This window comes from Rana temporaria, chromosome 4, assembly GCF_905171775.1.
Source record: "Rana temporaria chromosome 4, aRanTem1.1, whole genome shotgun sequence".
Classification (NCBI taxonomy): domain Eukaryota; kingdom Metazoa; phylum Chordata; class Amphibia; order Anura; family Ranidae; genus Rana; species Rana temporaria.
This window is the reverse complement of record NC_053492.1, coordinates 466,776,291-466,794,099: the sequence shown is the minus strand read 5'-3', so window position 1 is coordinate 466,794,099 and position 17,809 is coordinate 466,776,291. Positions and strand designations below refer to the sequence as shown.

Sequence of the window (17,809 nt, the reverse complement as noted above, 5' to 3'; positions counted from 1 at the left end):
CTAAGCTTCCTTTTGTGATCTGGCGCCATCTTGTGGTGGACGTTGGCATTACAAGTAAAACAGCAGTTCTAATGTGTTTTTCACTGTTTTCACTGCCATCTCCTTCCCTCTAATTAAAACCCCCAAACATTATATATATTTTTTATTCTAACACCCTAGAGAATAAAATGGTGGTCGGTGCAATACTTTCTGTCACACCGTATTTGCGCAGCGGTCTTACAAGCGCACTTTTTTGGGGGAAAAATACACTTTTTTTAATTAAAAAATAAGACAACAGTAAAATTTCCCCAATGTTTTTTTACATTGTAAAAGATAATGTTACGCCGAGTAAATTGATACCCAACATGTCACGCTTCAAAATTTTGTCCGCTCGTGGAATGGTGACAAACTTGTACCCTTTAAAATCTCCATAGGCGACTTTAAAATGCAGGTTGCATGTTTTGAGTTACAGAGGAGGTCTAGGGCTAGAATTATTGCTCTCGCTCTACCAATCGCGGTGACGCCTCACATGTGTGGTTTGAATACAGTTTACATATGCGGGCGCTGCTCACGTATGCGTTTGCTTCTGAGCGCAAGCTTGGCGGGACGGGGCGCGTCTTCTGGCTCTTACGTTTTTTTAGCTGGCTCCTAGATTACAAGCAATTTTGTCAAACCCTGGGCTAGATGATCGCTTAAGGAGGCGGGTCCTCTCCACGTTCGTTTTCAGGGGGTTTCGGTGTATCTATAAGCTTGATACTTGCTTCCTCTAACATTCCATCTCCTAGGGCTGGGATATGCAATTAGCGGACCTCCAGCTGTTGCAAAACTACAAGTTCCATCATGCCTCTGCCTCTGGGTGTCATGCTTGTGGCTGTCAGAGTCTTGCTATGCCTCATGGGACTTGTAGTTCAGCAACAGCTGGAGGTCCGCTAATTGCATATCCCTGTCCTAGGGCTAGGTCAGTCAGTGCAGATCCGCTCAGGTAAATAGATCGGGCATGTATGGAAAAATTCAGAAAGGAAGGGACCTCTATAGTGTAGTAGGTTGAAGCAATTTTTTTGTAACCACAATAAAAAAACATAGGGATACTCACATTTAACCACTTAAGGACCGGACCAATATGCTGCTACATGACCCAAGGGGTTTTTACAATTCGGCACTGCGTCGCTTTAACAGACAATTGCGCGGTCGTGCGACGTGGCTCCCAAACAAAATTGGCGTCCTTTTTTCCCCACAAATAGAGCTTTCTTTTGGTGGTATTTGATCACCTTTGCGGTTTTTATTTTTTGCGCTATAAACAAAAATAGAGCGACAATTTTGAAAAAAATGCAATATTTTTTACTTTTTGCTATAATTAATATCCCCCAAAAACATATATAAAAATTTTTTTTCCCTCAGTTTAGGCTGATACGTATTCTTCTACATATTTTTGGTAAAAAAAATCGCAATAAGCGTTTATCGGTTGGTTTGCGCAAAATTTATAGCGTTTACAAAATAGGGGATAGTTTTATTGCATTTTTAATAATTTTTTTTTTTTTTACTACTAATGGCGGCGATCAGCGATTTTTTTTTCGTGACTGCGACATTATGGCGGACACTTCGGACAATTTTGACACATTTTTGGGACCATTGTCATTTTCACAGCAAAAAATGCATTTAAATTGCATTCTTTATTGTGAAAATGACAGTTGCAGTTTGGGAGTTAACCACAGGGGGCGCTGTGGGATTTAGTGTTCACTTAGTGTGTGTTTACAACTGTAGGGGGGTGTGGCTGTAGGAATGACGTCATCGATCGAGTCTCCCTATATAAGGGATCACTCGATCGATGCAGCGCCATAGTGAAGCACGGGGAAGCCGTGTTTACATACGGCTCTCCCCGTTCTTCAGCTCCGGAGAGCGATCGCGAGGGAGCGGCTATAAACAAATAGCCGAGCCGTCGTCCCGGATCTCTCCCCGAGGGAACCCGACCGCCGCATGCTCGCAGCCAGACGTCACTTCCGGGTTCCGTCTATCCACCGCGTGTCGTCAGGAATCACGTGACTTCATCGGGGATAAAATGTGATACACGGAAGTGTCTTTATATAGGTCTTTTATATAGGTTTATTTGTAGTACCTTGGTAAAAACAACCCTCTATTTATTTATTTTTTATTTTTTTTTAGGTTTAACCGGATTGCCCAAAATGTTTGGGAAAAAGAAGAAAAAAATTGAAATATCAGGGCCGTCTAACTTTGAACACAGGGTTCACACGGGATTCGATCACAAGGAGCAGAAGTTTATAGGCCTTCCTCAACAATGGCAAAGTTTGCTGGCAGACACAGCCAATAGGCCTAAGCCTATGGTGGATCCATCATGTATCACACCGATACAACTTGCGCCCATGAAGGTAAGAAAATTCATTTCCATAGTGATCCTCATGTATATGTCTAACAGTAAGTCCTTTTTTGAGTTTGGTGGGGCAGATGTTTACTGTTGTCCAAGACCTACTTTTCACTACCTGGATCAGACTGACCACAATTTGGCTGTACTGCTGTTTTCAGTAGCTTAGCATAGGGACAACATATTGGGCCAGATTCTCAGAGGAGATACGACGGCGTATCTCCAGATACGCCGGCGTATCTCTGAGTTGCGCCGTCGTATCTATGCGCCTGATTCTTAGAATCAGTTACGCATAGATTTCCCTTCGATCCGACAGGCGTAAATCTCTTACGCCGTCGGATCGTAACTGCATATTTACGCTGGCTGCTAGGAGCGTGTACGCTGATTTACGCGTCAAATATGTAAATCAGCTAGATACGCAAATTCACCAACGTACGCCCGGCCGACGCAGTACAGTTACGCCGTTTACGTTAGGCTTTTTCCCGGCGTATAGTTACCCCTGCTATATGGTGGTGTAAGTGCGGCGTACCAATGTTAAGTATGGCCGTCGTTCCCGCGACGAAATTTTAAAATTTTACGTCGTTTGCGTAACTCGTCCGTGAATGGGGCTGGACGTAATTTACGTTCACGTCAAAACCAATACGTCCTTGTGGCGTATTAGGAGCAATGCACACTCTAAAATTTCCACGGACGGCGCATGCGCCGTTCGTGAAAAACGTCAATCACGTCGGGTCACAGAACATTTACATAAAACACACCCCCCTGTTCCAAATTTGAAATAGGCGGGCTTACGCCGGCTGATTTACGCTACGCCGCCGCAACTTACGGAGCAAGTGCTTTGAGCAATACTTTTTATTTTTAATCAGCCCTGTAGGAGGGCTTTGGTGAGACAGACCCCTGATATCTCCACCTTGAGGCAGAGAAAGAGACAGAGGATAGAGATTCCCCAGTCCCTTTCTCTGCAGCCTCAGCTGCACTGAAAATGAATGGAGAGAAGACAGTGGCTCTTCTCTATTCATAAACTGAGACATCGTAATCACGGGAGGTTACAATGTTTCAGTTATGTGTATGGACAGAGTCCATTACAAACACAAAGGAAGGAGGAGGACATGGAGAGGGACAGCAGAACGGAGGGGGACATGGAGGAAAACTGTAGGGGGACAGCAGCAGAACGAAGGGGGACAGATACAGAACGGAGGGGGACAGCAGCAGAACGGAGGGCACACGGAGGAAAACTGGAGGGGGACAGCAGCAGAACCGAGGGGGGCACGGAGGAAGAACGGAGGGGGACAGCAGAATGGAGGGGGACTGGAGGAGGATGCGGTGACAGTCAGCGGTGATCTTGTGTGGGGGAGTTACAAGCACCGATCACCCTGTATAGATTTCACTAAAGCAGCTGAAAGCCGTGGGGGGAGAAGTTTTTGTAACTCCCCCTCTCACCGATCACCGCTGACTGTCCAGGCATCAGGTGAAGCATCGGGAGCATTTGCCCGAGTACAAGTACTCGGGCAAATGCTCGGTATCATTTCCGATACCGATACTAGTATCAGGACAACCCTACTCACCACCAATGGTTTCAGCTGTAGCAACCATGAGGTTTATCGGTTGAGTGTTGGCGTTTACTTGGTTTGAGCATCGAGTACCAGACACCCTAATGTCATACATTATACACAGCATTTTTCAGACAATGGCTGTTTTTTTAATGTCTGCAACACCAGCAAAGAAATTTCTACTGGTTATGTCTGTGATAGTAATTTTAGTCATGCACATGCCAATTTTCAGCCACGTTTGGACACCTAACACTGATGGGTCATTTGTTTCAACTGTGCGGTTTATTGGTAGAGTGCTGACTTCTTATTGATTTGAGCATATAGGACCAGCCATCCTAACGCCACACTTTGCACACAGCATTTTTCAGACACTGGGGGCTAGATTCAGGTAGCCCGCCGTAAATTTGTGCGGGCGTAGCGTATGTTATTTACGCTACGCTGCCGCAACTTAGACGGGCAAGTGCAGTATTCACAAAGCACTTGCTCCGTAAGTTGCAGCGGCGTAGCGTAAATCAGCCGGCGTAAGCGCGCCGAATTCAAATTGTCAAGAGGTGGGCGTGTTTTACGTAAATAAAACATGACCCCACGTAAATGAAGTTTCTCACGAACGGCGCATGCGCCGGCCGTGAACGTATCCCAGTGCGCATGCTCCTAATCACGTCGCAAATAGTCAATGCTTTCGACGTGAATGTAATTTACGCAAAGCCCTATTCGCCAACGACTTATGCAAACGACGTAACATTTTTAAAATTCGACGCGGGAACGTCGTCCATACTTAACATTGGCTATGCCTCATATAGCAGGAGTAACGTTACGCCGGAAAAAGCCTTACGCAAACAACGTAAAAAAATCCGCCGGGCGCACGTACGTTTCTGAATCGGCGTATCCAGCTCATTTTCATATTCTACGCTGAAATCGACGGCAGCACCACCTAGCGGCCAGCGTAAATATGCAGCCTAAGATACGACGGTGTAAGACACTTACGCCGGTCGGATCTTAGGGAAATCTATGCGTAACTGATTCTATGAATCAGTCGCATAGATACGACGCCGCAACTCAGAGATACGACGGCGTATCCGGAGATACGCCGTCGTATCTCGTACCTGAATCTAGCCCTGGCTGTTTTTTTTCTGGCGTCTGCGATCCCAGCAGAAATACATCTACAAGTTATGGCTGTGATAGTAACTTTGGCCATGCACATGCTAAGTTCAGCCACTTTGAACCAGCTTGATACCAAAGACTATCAGTTAGATCAAGGTTACCCACCACCAATGGTTTCAACGTTATATCTTGATTTGGGCATTTGGTAACAGACATCCTAATCAGGGCTCAAGTCCTGCGGGAACACGTGGGAACGGAGTTCCTGCACTTTTTTCACAGCAGGAACTCAGGGGGTTATCCACAAAGCCGCGGCGCAACGTAACTTTTCGGATTTAAGTTACTCCGCCGCAAAATTCCCAAGTTAGGTGCCGATCCACAAAGCACTTACCTGGAATTTTGCGGCGCTGTAACTTAAATCCGTCCGGCGCAAGGCGTTCCTATTCAAATGGGCGAGTCCCATTTAAATTAGGCGCGCTCCCGCGCCGGACGTACTGCGCATGCTCCGTCGGGTAAATTACCCGACGTGCATTGCGCTAACTGACGTCGCTCCGACGTCATTTGCTTAGACGTTAACGTAAATGGCGTCCAGCGCCATTCACGGACGTCTTACGCAAACGACGTAGAATTTAAAATTCGACGCGGGAACGACGGCCATACTTAACATGGCTTAAGACAACTAGGGCTTAGCCCTAGTTTTACGCGGCGGAACTCGACGTAAACGACGTAGATTTAGAGCGTCGGAGCGTTCGTGGATCGCCGTAACTGGTCATTTGCATATTCTACGCCGGCCTCAATGGCCTCGCCACCTAGCGGCAGGCCTAGAATTGCATCCTTAAGATCCGACAGTGTAATTCAATTACACATGTCGGATCTTCGTCCTAACTATGGGAAACTGAGTCTGTGGATCAGTTCCATAGTTAGGACCAGGGATACGACGGAGTAACAGCAGTTACTCCGCCGTATCTCTTTTGAGGATCTGGCCCTCAGTTCCCTTTGCAGGACTAGAGCAGCCGAGCCAATCCTTCACTAAGCGGCAATGCCCAGCTCGAGTCACTGTCAGGGGCAGGCGAACCTTAGTAATCCTTTATGTTACTGGCCACTTCCTGTATATGGATTCATCATAAGCAAGTTCTTTCTAAATCCCGCGATAACTCGCGGCAGACCTCTGCAATGTCTCCTGGGAACAATGACAAAAGCTCCCAGGAGACATTGCGGCATCGAGGAAGTGACGGAATACCCGCACACTACCCGATGAATCCATATACAGGAAGCGACCAGTAACATAAAGGATTACTAAGGTACAGTGGATCGAAAACAAAAAACAAACGTGGTTTTAGTAATTATGCATATGAGCGTATAATTTTTTTGGTGGGGGAGTGGATCTTGGGTGGGAGTTCCCACACTTTTTTCCCCAGGACTTGACCCCTGATCCTAATGTTGTACGCTACACATAGGATTTTTCAAACCTTGGTTGTTATTTTATGATGTCTGCAACCCCAGCAGAGAGCTATCCCCTAGTCATGGCTGTGATAGTAGTTCTGGCCATGCACAACTTTCAGGCAGGTTCAGACACTTTGAAACTAGCTTGATACCAAAGATTACAGCTGGCCATACACCATTAGAATATTATCCAAAAGTTTTTGTTCTCTGAAAGATCATGCAAACCGATGTTCGCCTTTGACCGTAGTGACGAGAGACTTCAAAGGAGCTGGATGGAAATGTTTTCTCAAATAATGAGACCTGTTTAATAGGTCTGGAGTTCCATTCAAATAGCAAATCTGGACAGAATGTTATAGGATTTTGAATGAAATTATTTGACTCAGTGATGGGAAGAATTTATTATTTTTCTTCAAACATTCACGCAAAAATCTAACCATGTAACCATGTAAAGCCAGCTTATCAAGGTTACATACCACCAATAGTTTCAGCTGTATCAAGGCCAGGGCCGATCCTAGGGTCACAGTTGCCTGGGTGCAGAAATATTTCTGGCGCCCCCACATGGGCGTGGTCGTTTTACTAGCTCCTCCCCTTTACAAATGTTTCTAGGGCAAAATGACTATGGCATTTGTTAGAGAGTCTGTTAGAAAGAGCCCCCAGACATACTACAGACATGATACAGGAGATGGTCAGAGACTGCAGACATGATACAGGAGATGGTCAGAGACCGCAGACTTGGTACAGGAGACGGTCAGAGACTGCAGACATGGTACAGGAGATGGTCAGAGACTGCAGACACTGTACAGGAGATGGTCAGAGACTGCAGACATAGTACAGGAGATGGTATAGAGACTGCAGACATAGTAAAGGAGATGGTTAGAGACCACAGATATAGTACAGGAGATGGTCAGAGACTGCAGACATAGTACAGGAGATGGTCAGACAGAAACTGCAGACATAGTACAGGAGATGGGCAGGGGCTGTGTATCCTTTGCAATCTATAATGCCATAAAACATCTAGAGCAGGGGCAGCCCAGAGCACATGTAAAGGGATGCTGGGGATGCCAGCACACAGCACACTGAACACTGTGACTCACCTCGGTTCTCTCTCTGTGCAGCTCAAGATAGAGATGGGAGGGGGAGGCATTCCAACTGGAGTTGGTGGAGACAGTGCGGGATCCAAGACTCCCAGTGTGAGGAATTCATTCCTGCACATCAGCACTCAGCAGGCACTGAAAACTAGAACCCTTGTGTCAGGAAGAGGAGCGGCCCCTCCCCCAAACACTGCCAGGCTGGATGGGCTGCCCAATGCTCACACATCAGTTCTGGACGGACATACACCTATGCTCAGAACACTAGTTGTGGACGGACACAAACAAGGAGAGAAGGGAGAGTAGGGAGGGGAAAACTCTGGCACTTCGGCGCCCCCACCTCTGTAGGCGCCTGGGTGCAAAGCACTCTGTGCACCCTGCCTAGGATCGGCCCTGATCAAGGCTTCAGCGGAGGCTGGTTTTCTCCAATAATACTGTCACATCCATAACCAGTAAAGATCTCCTAGCCCGAGTCATGGGCATCATGACAATTTTTTCTAGGAAGGTATGAAGAAAAATCTAACCATGGATGGCCAGCTTATTAGTTGGATCAAGGTTACCTACCACCAATGGCTTTAGCTGTATCAAGTTTTCAGTGGAGGTTAGTTTTCTCCAATATTACTGTTATATCCATAACCAGTAAAGATCTCCTAGCCCGAGTCATGGACATCAGGTCAATTTTTCTAGGAACTTATGAAGAAAAATCTAAGCATGGATGACCAGCTTATTAGTTGGATCAAGGTTACCTACCACCAATGGTTTCAGCTGTATCAAGGTTTTAGTGGAGGCTAGTTTTCTCCAATATTACTGTTATATCCATAACCAGTAAAGATCTCCTAGCCCGAGTCATGGACATCATGACAATTTTTTTCTAGGAAGTTATGAAGAAAAATCTAACCATGGATGGCCAGCTTATTAGTTGGATCAAGGTTACCTACCACCAATGGTTTTAGCTGTATCAATTTTTCAGTGGAGGTTAGTTTTCTCCAATATTACTGTTATATCCATAACCAGTAAAGATCTCCTAGCCCGAGTAATGGACATCATGATAATGTTTCTAGGAACCTATGAAGAAAAATCAAAGCATGGATGGCCAGCTTATTAGTTGGATCAAGGTTACCTACCACCAATGGTTTCAGCTGTATCAAGGTTTTAGTGGATGCTAGTTTTCTCCAATATTACTGTTATGGCCAAAACCAGTAAAGATCTCCTAGCTGGAGTTGTGGACATCATGACAATTTTTCTAGGAACTATTAAAGACAAATCTAACCATGTATAGCCAGCTTATTAGTTGCATCAAGGTTACCTACCACCAATGGTTTCAGCTGTTTCAAAGATTAGTTTTCGCCCAAATTACTGTCACATCCATAACCAGTAAAGATTTCCCAGCTGGGGTCACTGACATCATGATATCAAAGTGACGTCTTGGTTTTGTTATGTATATAGGTACCAAAATTAAGACACACCTTTAAAAAAAAGTACTGTAGATTGTGAAAATGTACATTTTAAAGGTACTGATGTGGTAGCATTAGCGGATACATTTTGTAAACGTTATTCCGAAAATATTCATTCTGGACAATTTCCATTACAGGCCATTGGGCCACATTCTTGTCGCTGAGTGTTGCTGCATGTTTGCTTGTCCTGTCCTTCCCATTCCTGTATATTCTGCTGTCAGTGCATCTCAGTGATAAACTGTAGAACCTTCATTTCAAACCATATTTGTGCCGGTGTTAATTTAAACCTCCATATATATTTGAAATGCGAGAGATTCACTAAGGATTATATCGTAGAGCCAACAAGTACATGTAGCTAGATTCAGGTACAATGGTGCAAACTTGCGGCGGCGTAGCTTAGCGTGTTTAGGCTACGCCGCCGTAAGTCAGCTAGGCAAGTACATGATTCACAATGTATTTGCCTGCTATCTTACGGCGGCGTAGCCTAAAGCAGGCGGGCGTAAGGGCGCCTAATTCAAATGTGTTTGAGGGGGGCGTGTTTTATATTAATGAGGCTTGACCTCACGTTTTTTAAGTTTTTCTTTAACTGCGCATGCGCCGGGCGCCTACATTTCCCAGTGTGCATTGCGGCTAAGTACACCGCACGGGCCTATTGATTTTGACGTGGACGTAAACGACGTAAATCCCGATTCACGGACGACTTACGCAAACAACGTAAAAAATTCGAATTTCGGCGCGGGAACGGCGGCCATACTTGACATTACTATTCCAATAGGGCCTAGCTCTAACTTTACGCGGCCTATCTCTTACGCAAACAGCATAAAAGTACTGCGTCGGCCGGGCGTACGTTCGTGAATCGACGTATCTCCTCATTTACATATTCTACGCCGACCGCAATGGAAGCACCACCTAGCGACCATCCAAAATATTGCAATCTAAGATAGGACGGCGCAAGCCGTCGTATCTTAGATATGTTTAAGCGTATCTCTGTTTGAGCATACACTTAAACATAAGTCGGCGTAGATTCTGAGTTAGGTCGACTTATCTACTGATAAGTCGGCCTAACTCTTACTGAATATACCTATTAGTCTCTTATACAGCATAGCCAGCGCACTGTGATTTTGAGATACTGTATTGACTTGGATTGATAGCATCAAGACAAAACTGTTAAAATTAAAGTATTTTTTAGAGAGCAATCGTGTAGAATTGTTATTGTAATAATAATGTGAAAGTATTTTTTGATGTCATATTTTTTTTACTTTTAATTTACTGTATTAAAGTGCCGTATTTACATGGTACCTTACTTTACAGCGCCTGAAACCTGACACAGGACATTTGGCCGTGGGGCTTTCAGCGCCGAGAACAAATGTGAATTTTACTGTAAGCACTCACGTCCCCATAACTGTCTCATATCCCTAATGCTGGCTGTACACTTATAGAATTTCGGCCGATTGCAGACCGAACGATTATTCGTTGGTCGAAAAGCGAATTGTCCACTAACTGATGGAATAAACTTATTTACATGATCGTTTCCGTGATTGTTCGATAACAATAAAAACATATATAAATTATACAAGACAGAATGTTCTTTTTGTTTCGATTATAACATATACAAATATACACTTTAGTCGAATCGGATCCATCAACATTAGCCAAACCCACGGTCGAAATCGTCGGTGAAGTTGGGTCCGCTAACTGTACGAATGTAAAATCTTTCTGAAAACGACCAGTTTCGACCGAAATTCTATACGTGTATGGCCAGCTTTACATCTACTGTTACCCTATCTCTTTACCTTAACATTTACCCACCTTCTAAAATGAACTCCTAACCTGTTCCCTAACACCAATGTATATTTACCCAAAACTTTTCTTTTTAGTTTTAGAATGATTGGAGAAAGACTAGAACCCCTGTTGAGGTAGCCAACAAGTTTGGGGGGCCTTCATCAGGGTTTAAATTTCCATTGCACTGCATGATTCTTTAACAGATGGTTTTGGAATGAATGGGGAAAGACTAGAACCCTCGTTGAGGTAGCCAACAAGTTTGGGGGGCCTTCATCAGGGTTTAAATGGCCATGGCACTGCATGATTCTTCAACAGATGGTTTTAGAATGAATGGGGAAAGACTAGAACCCTCGTTGAGGTAGCCAACAAGTTTGGGGGCCTTCATCAGGGTTTAAATGGCCATGGCACTTCATGATTCTTTAACAGATGGTTTTAGAATGAATGGGGAAAGACTAGAGCCCTCGTTGAGGTAGCCAACAAGTTTGGGGGGCCTTCATCAGGGTTTAAATGGCCATGGCACTGCATGATTCTTTAACAGATGGTTTTAGAATGAATGGGAAAAGACTAGAACCCTCGTTGAGGTAGCCAACAAGTTTGGGGGCCTACATCAGGGTTTAAATGGCCATGGCACTGCATGATTCTTTAACAGATGGTTTTAGAATGAATGGAGAAAGACTAGAACCCCCATTGAGGTAGCCAACAAGTTTGGGGGCCTTCATCAGGGTTTAAATGGCCATGGCACTTCATGATTCTTTAACAGATGGTTTTAGAATGAATGGGGAAAGACTAGAACCCTCGTTGAGGTAGCCAACAAGTTTGTTGGCCTACATCAGGGTTTAAATGGCCATGGCACTGCATGATTCTTTATCAGATGGTTTAAGAATGAATGGGGAAAGACTAGAACCCTCGTTGAGGTAGCCAACAAGTTTTGGGGGGCTTCATCAGGGTTTAAATGGCCATGGCACTGCATGATTCTTTAACAGATGGTTTTAGAATGAATGGGGAAAGACTAGAACCCTCGTTGAGGTAGCCAACAAGTTTGGGGGCCTACATCAGGGTTTAAATGGCCATGGCACTGCATGATTCTTTAACAAATGGTTTTAGAATGAATGGGGAAAGACTAGAACCCTTGTTGAGGTAGCTAACAAGTTTGGGGGGCCTTCATCAGGGTTTAAATGGCCATGGCACTTCATGATTCTTGAACAGATGGTTTTAGAATGAATGGGGAAAGACTAGAACCCTTGTTGAGGTAGCCAACAAGTTTGTTGGCCTACATCAGGGTTTAAATGGCCATGGCACTGCATGATTCTTTATCAGATGGTTTAAGAATGAATGGGGAAAGACTAGAACCCTCGTTGAGGTAGCCAACAAGTTTGGGGGGCCTTCATCAGGGTTTAAATGGCCATGGCACTGCATGATTCTTTAACAAATGGTTTTAGAATGAACGGGGAAAGGCTTGGATCCCTGTCAGGTCTTACAGCTAGCTGGGGTTCTGTTAGAGAGATTTTCCTTCACCTCCTGTTCTGGGTGCAATGTTTTAGTTTAAATCTGCTACAGGGAAACGGACAACATTAAAAAGCACAAGAGGAAGTAGGTATGGTGCTGCGTACACACGACCGTTTTTTCGGGTTGTTCTAAATTTTTAATGGCCATTTTTTACATTGTGAAAAATGCTCTGGAGCCCACACACGATAGTTTTTAATGACATTAAAAAAAAAAAAAACGTAATTTTTAACAACCCGAAAAACGGTCGTGTGTACGCGGCATTAGGCTTGGACTCAATACTTCATTATGTCTATGAATGAGCAATGTTTGGGCTGAGGAAGTAGGTGTGAGGCTTGGATTTAAAACTTCATTCCATTCATCAAGGAGCAATGCTTGGGATAAAGAAGTAGATATTAGGCTTGGACTCAAAACTTCATTTCGTCCATCAAGTGGCAATGCTTGGGATAAGAAAGTATGTATTAGGCTTTGACTTAAAGCGGTGTTCCGGGTAAAAAATAAAAATAAAAGCCAGCAGCTACACATACTTTTAATAATAGGACACTTGCCTGGAGTCCAGCAATGATGTTTCCATCAGCTGTCGGGTGCTGTCGCTGCCATTGCGGGTAAGGGAACCCGGCAGTGTAGCCTTTCGACTTTACGCCGGGAACCCTACTGGGCATGTGCGAGGCCCTGCTCCTCTCTTCTATTGACCCGGCGGCCGGGGGAGGAGGACTCCCGGAAGTGGGAAATGATACCTGTCAAAGACATGTATCTTGTCCCGTCCCCCCCCCCCTCCCCCTGAAAGGTGCCAATTGTGGCACCGGAGAGCTGGAGGAATCCAATGAGCGAAAGTTTCACTTTAGGGTGGAACTCCGCTTTAAGACTTTATTCCATCCATCAAGGATCAGTGCTTGGGCTAATGAAGTAGGTATTAGGCACTGGACTCAAAACTTCATTCCATCCATCAAGTGGCAATACTTGGGATAAAGAAGTATGTATTATGCCGCGTACACACGATCATTTTTCGGCATGAAAGAAAGCGTAGTTTTTCAGCATGTCCAAAAAACGAAGTTTTTCCAACTTCATCATTAAAAACGACGTTGCCCACACACCATCGTTTTTCAAAAATGATGAAGAAAGCGCGGTGACTTACAACGGCACTCTAAAGGGGAAGTTCTATTCGCCTTTGGGCTGCTTTAGCTGATTCCTTGTTAGTAAAAGACGATTGGCGCTTTTTTGTCTGTTACAGCGTGATGAATGTGCTTACTCCATTATGAACGGTAGTTTTACCAGAACAAGTGCTCCCGTCTCATAACTTGCTTCTGAGCATGCGCGGGTTTAAAACGTCATTTTAGCCCACACACGATCATTTTTTACAACCCGAAAAACTATTTTTTTTTAAACCACGTTAAAAAATGCAGCATGTTCGAAAAAAATTTTGGACGTTTTTCAGAAACTGAAAAACGATGTGCAGCCCACACATTTTAAATGACGTTTTTAAAAACAACGTTTTCTTTCATGCTGAAAAATGATCGTGTGTACGCCGCATAAGGCTTTGACTCAAGACTTCATTTCATTCATCAAGGATCAGTGCTTGAGCTAATGAAGTAGGTATTAGGCACTGGACTCAAAACTTCATTCTGTCCATGGGCTTGATGGCCAGACCTCAATAGCGCTAACATAAAGCAGGATGATGGCCATCCCTGAGAATTCCAGGGGAAAATGTCCAAAAAAAAAAAAAAGAGGGGCAGACATTCATCGTAACATTCCATATTAATTGCTGAAAAAAATTAGATGCAACCAATGCATTTCGGGGGCCAAACAATACCTTCACCTTGGTTAAAATGACCATGGCACTGCATGATTCTTTCACAGATATTTTAAAAATAAAGAAAGAAAGGCTGGAATCCCTGTCAGGTTTTATAGCTATCTGGGGCTCTGTTAGAGAGATTTCCCCTAACTTCCTGCTCTGGGGACAATGTTTTAGGGAAAATCAGGGAAACGGGCAACAATAAAAAGCTCATAAGGAAGTGGGTATGAAGTGCTGGACTCAAAACTTTATTGTGTCTGTCAAGGAATAGTGCTTGGGCTTGATGACCAGACCACGGAAGCTCTAACAGAAAGAGAAATCCAGGTGAAATTGCCAAAAAAAGAAAACGGTCATCTTAGGAGTCCATATTCATTTGTTGCTGACAAAATTGAGAGGTATCCAACTCGTTTCAGTGGCCAAACAATCCCTCTTTATCTGACTTTTTTTTTGTTCTGACTGATGCCCATCACTGACTAGAGCTAGAGTTCTTCAAACAGCCTTTTCATTGCTCATTTCTGCCTTGTCAAAGGGGAATTTGCCCCCAAAATGCATTGGATACTATTTCTCTTTCATTCGTGTCAACTTCTATCAGCAATAATTGAATATGGGCTCTTGAGAGAACCATCCAGGGCTTCTTTTTTCAGATTTCATATGGTAAAAAAACTGAAAGGGGATCTATCATTCCTCTACTTACCTGGGAACAATCTTTTTAACCAGGTAGGAGGTAAAGGAATTTCTCCATTGGAGCCTCCAAGAACAGGAAGATTTCCCCTCTATTCCTGTACTTTTCTGGTAACAACTCAAACTTTTTGGGATTCTCTTTCACTTCCACTAATGGTGATTGTGACAAACCCGCTGTCCTCAAACAGAACTAGGTCCGCCGCCAATGCTTCCTCTGTCCAGAACCAGCACAATCCAAGACTCTCCAGCCCCCCCCATTCACCAGACAACACCTCAGTGTAGGGTACAAACCAGTAGACTACTTTATTTTCACACGTTACACAGATATCCCACTTCAAAACACTCCCCCCCCCCACCCTTGGAAAACAGGACGGGTTAAACTGTCCAATCACAATAGACACACAGATCAGGTGTGTTCAAGCTTCTCATTAGTAAACACACTTACACATCCCATAATAGTTGAGGCAGACAGCCACAATAGAACAATAGAATACAGTCACACCCCAAACCATCACAGCAAAGAGTCCACAACAGTATGAGACAACACACAATACAGTGGGGATCGAAAGTTTGGGCACCCCAGGTAAAAGTTTGTATTAATGTGCATAACGAAGCCAAGGAAAGATGGAAAAATCTCCAAAAGGCATCAAATTACAGATTAGACATTCTTATAATATGTAAAAAAAAGTTAGATTTTATTTCCATCATTTACACTTTCAAAATTACAGAAAACAAAAAAATGGCGTCTGCAAAAGTTTGGGTACCCTGCAGAATTTATAGCATGCACTGCCCCCTTGGCAAAGCTGAGACCTGCCAGTGTCATGGATTGTTCTCAATCATCGTCTGGGAAGACCAGGTGATGTCAATCTCAAAGGTTTTAAATGCCTAGACTCATCTGACCTTGCCCCAACAATCAGCACCATGGGTTCTTCTAAGCAGTTGTCTAGAAAACTGAAAGTGAAAATAGTTGTCGCTCACAAAGCTGGAGAAGGCTATAAGAAGATAGCAAAGCGTTTTCAGATGTCAATATCCTCTGTTCGGAATGTAATTAAGAAATGGAAGTCATCAGGAACAGTGGAAGTTATAGCAAGATCTGGAAGACCAAGAAAAATATCAGACAGAAGAGCTCGCAGGATTGTGAGAAAAGCAATTCAAACCCACGTTTGACGGCACGATCCTTCCAGAAAGATCTGGCAGACACTGGAGTTGTGGTACACTATTCCACTATAAAGAGATACTTGTACAAATATGGTCTTCATGGAAGAGTCATCAGAAGAAAACCTCTTCTACGTCCTCACCACAAAAATCAGCGTTTGAACTTTGCAAATGAACATATAGACAAGCCTGATGCATTTTGGAAACAAGTTTTGTGGGCCGATGAGGTTAAAATATAACTTTTTTGCCGGAATGAGCAAAGGTACGTTTGGAGAAGAAAGGGCACAGAATTTAATGAAAATAACCTCTGTCCAACTGTGAAGCATGGGGGTGGATCAATCATGCTTTGGGGTTGTATTGCAGCCAGTGGCACAGGGAACATTTCACGAGTAGAAGGAAAAATGGATTCAATAACATTTCAGCAAATTTTGGATGGTAACTTGATGCCATCTGTGAAAAAGCTGAAGTTAAAGAGAGGATGGCTTCTACAAATGGATAATGATCCTAAACACACCTCAAAATCCACGGGGGATTACATCAAGAGGCGTAAACTGAAGGTTTTGCCATGGCCTTCACAATCTCCTGACCTCAACATAATTGAAAATCTATGGATAGACCTTAAAAGAGCAGTGCGTGACAGACAGCCCAGAAATCTCAAAGAACTGGAAGACTTTTGTAAGGAAGAATGGGCAAAGATCCCTCAAACAAGAATTGAAAGACTCTTGGCTGGCTACAAAAAGCGTTTACAAGCTGTGATACTTGCCAAAGGGGGCAGTACAAGATATTAACTCTGCAGGGTGCCCAAACTTTTGCAGACGCCTTTTTTTTGTTTTCTGTCATTTTGAAAGTGTAAATGATGGAAATAAAATCTAACTTTTTTTGACATATTATAAGAATGTCTAATCTGTAATTTGATGCCCACTGTATATACATATATACAGCATTGAGTCTGATTAGCACAAATCAGACTGGGGTCCTCATTCACCCTGTGCCCCTATTAGAGACACAGGGTGATTTACACATAAGAGGGGATGGGGAAGCTGGACAAGGAGCCTCCAGAACTCTCCAGGGCAAGCTGAGCCGCACAAACCCCCCACCCAAAGTCACTGCTGTCACAATTAAAATGGTCACCAGGACAGTTAGGGAGGGTAAATCTTCCTAACTGGGACACAGCCAGCAATAAAAACCTGGTCGGTCTTCTAATCCCTCTCCACTCTATCCAAAACTAAAAATAAAAGATTTGGCTATAGATACATTCTAACCTAACCCTGAAAATTACCTAATAATAGTCAACTAACATTGAACCCCTGAAATTAAACTCCAGCGTCCATACTAACGCTAAAAATTCAATTTTAACAGTTAACCGAACCCTAAACCCGTAAACATAACCCCTAACCCTAACTAAATGAATCTTGTTAACCTCATAACCCTTAAACTATCTGTACAATTAGATATAGTGCTAAAATTGTGATAGTTTTCTGATGGTTTAGGGTATTTTCTGCTGTAGGGCTCGATTTTATAAATTCAGGGGCAGATCCACAAAGAGAGTACGCCGGCGTATCTACTGATACGCCGGCGTACTTTCAAATTTCCCGCGTCGTATCTTTGTTTTGAATCCTCAAAACAAGATACGACGGCATCTGGGTTAGATCCGACAGGCGTACGTCTTCGTACGCCTTTGGATCTTAGATGCAATTCTTCGGCGTCCGCTGTGTGGCGTTCCCGTCGTATTCCGCGTCGAGTATGCAAATTAGCAATTTCCGACGATCCACGAACGTACGAGCGGCCGTCGCATTATTTTACATTGTTTCTGTTCGGCTTTTTTCGGCGCATAGTTAAAGCTGCTATTTGGTGGCGTACGCAATGTTAAGTATGGCCGTCGTTCCCGCGTCGAATTTGAAAATATT

General features: G+C 43.9%; 1 protein-coding gene across 3 annotated transcripts in view; it reads left to right on the top strand.

Moving 5' to 3' along the window:
• Nucleotides 1-17,809, top strand: part of PAK5 (p21 (RAC1) activated kinase 5) — a 192,217-nt gene that overhangs the window by 48,236 nt on the left and 126,172 nt on the right. For 2 of the 3 annotated variants that reach the window (XM_040351711.1, XM_040351710.1), the window contains exon 2: nt 2,140-2,363. In XM_040351711.1, the coding sequence (XP_040207645.1) occupies nt 2,140-2,363 (224 nt within the window). Of the gene's footprint in view, nt 1-2,139; nt 2,364-10,300; nt 10,370-17,809 lie in introns of all 3 variants that reach the window. The other variant, XM_040351709.1, reaches the window with a different exon arrangement.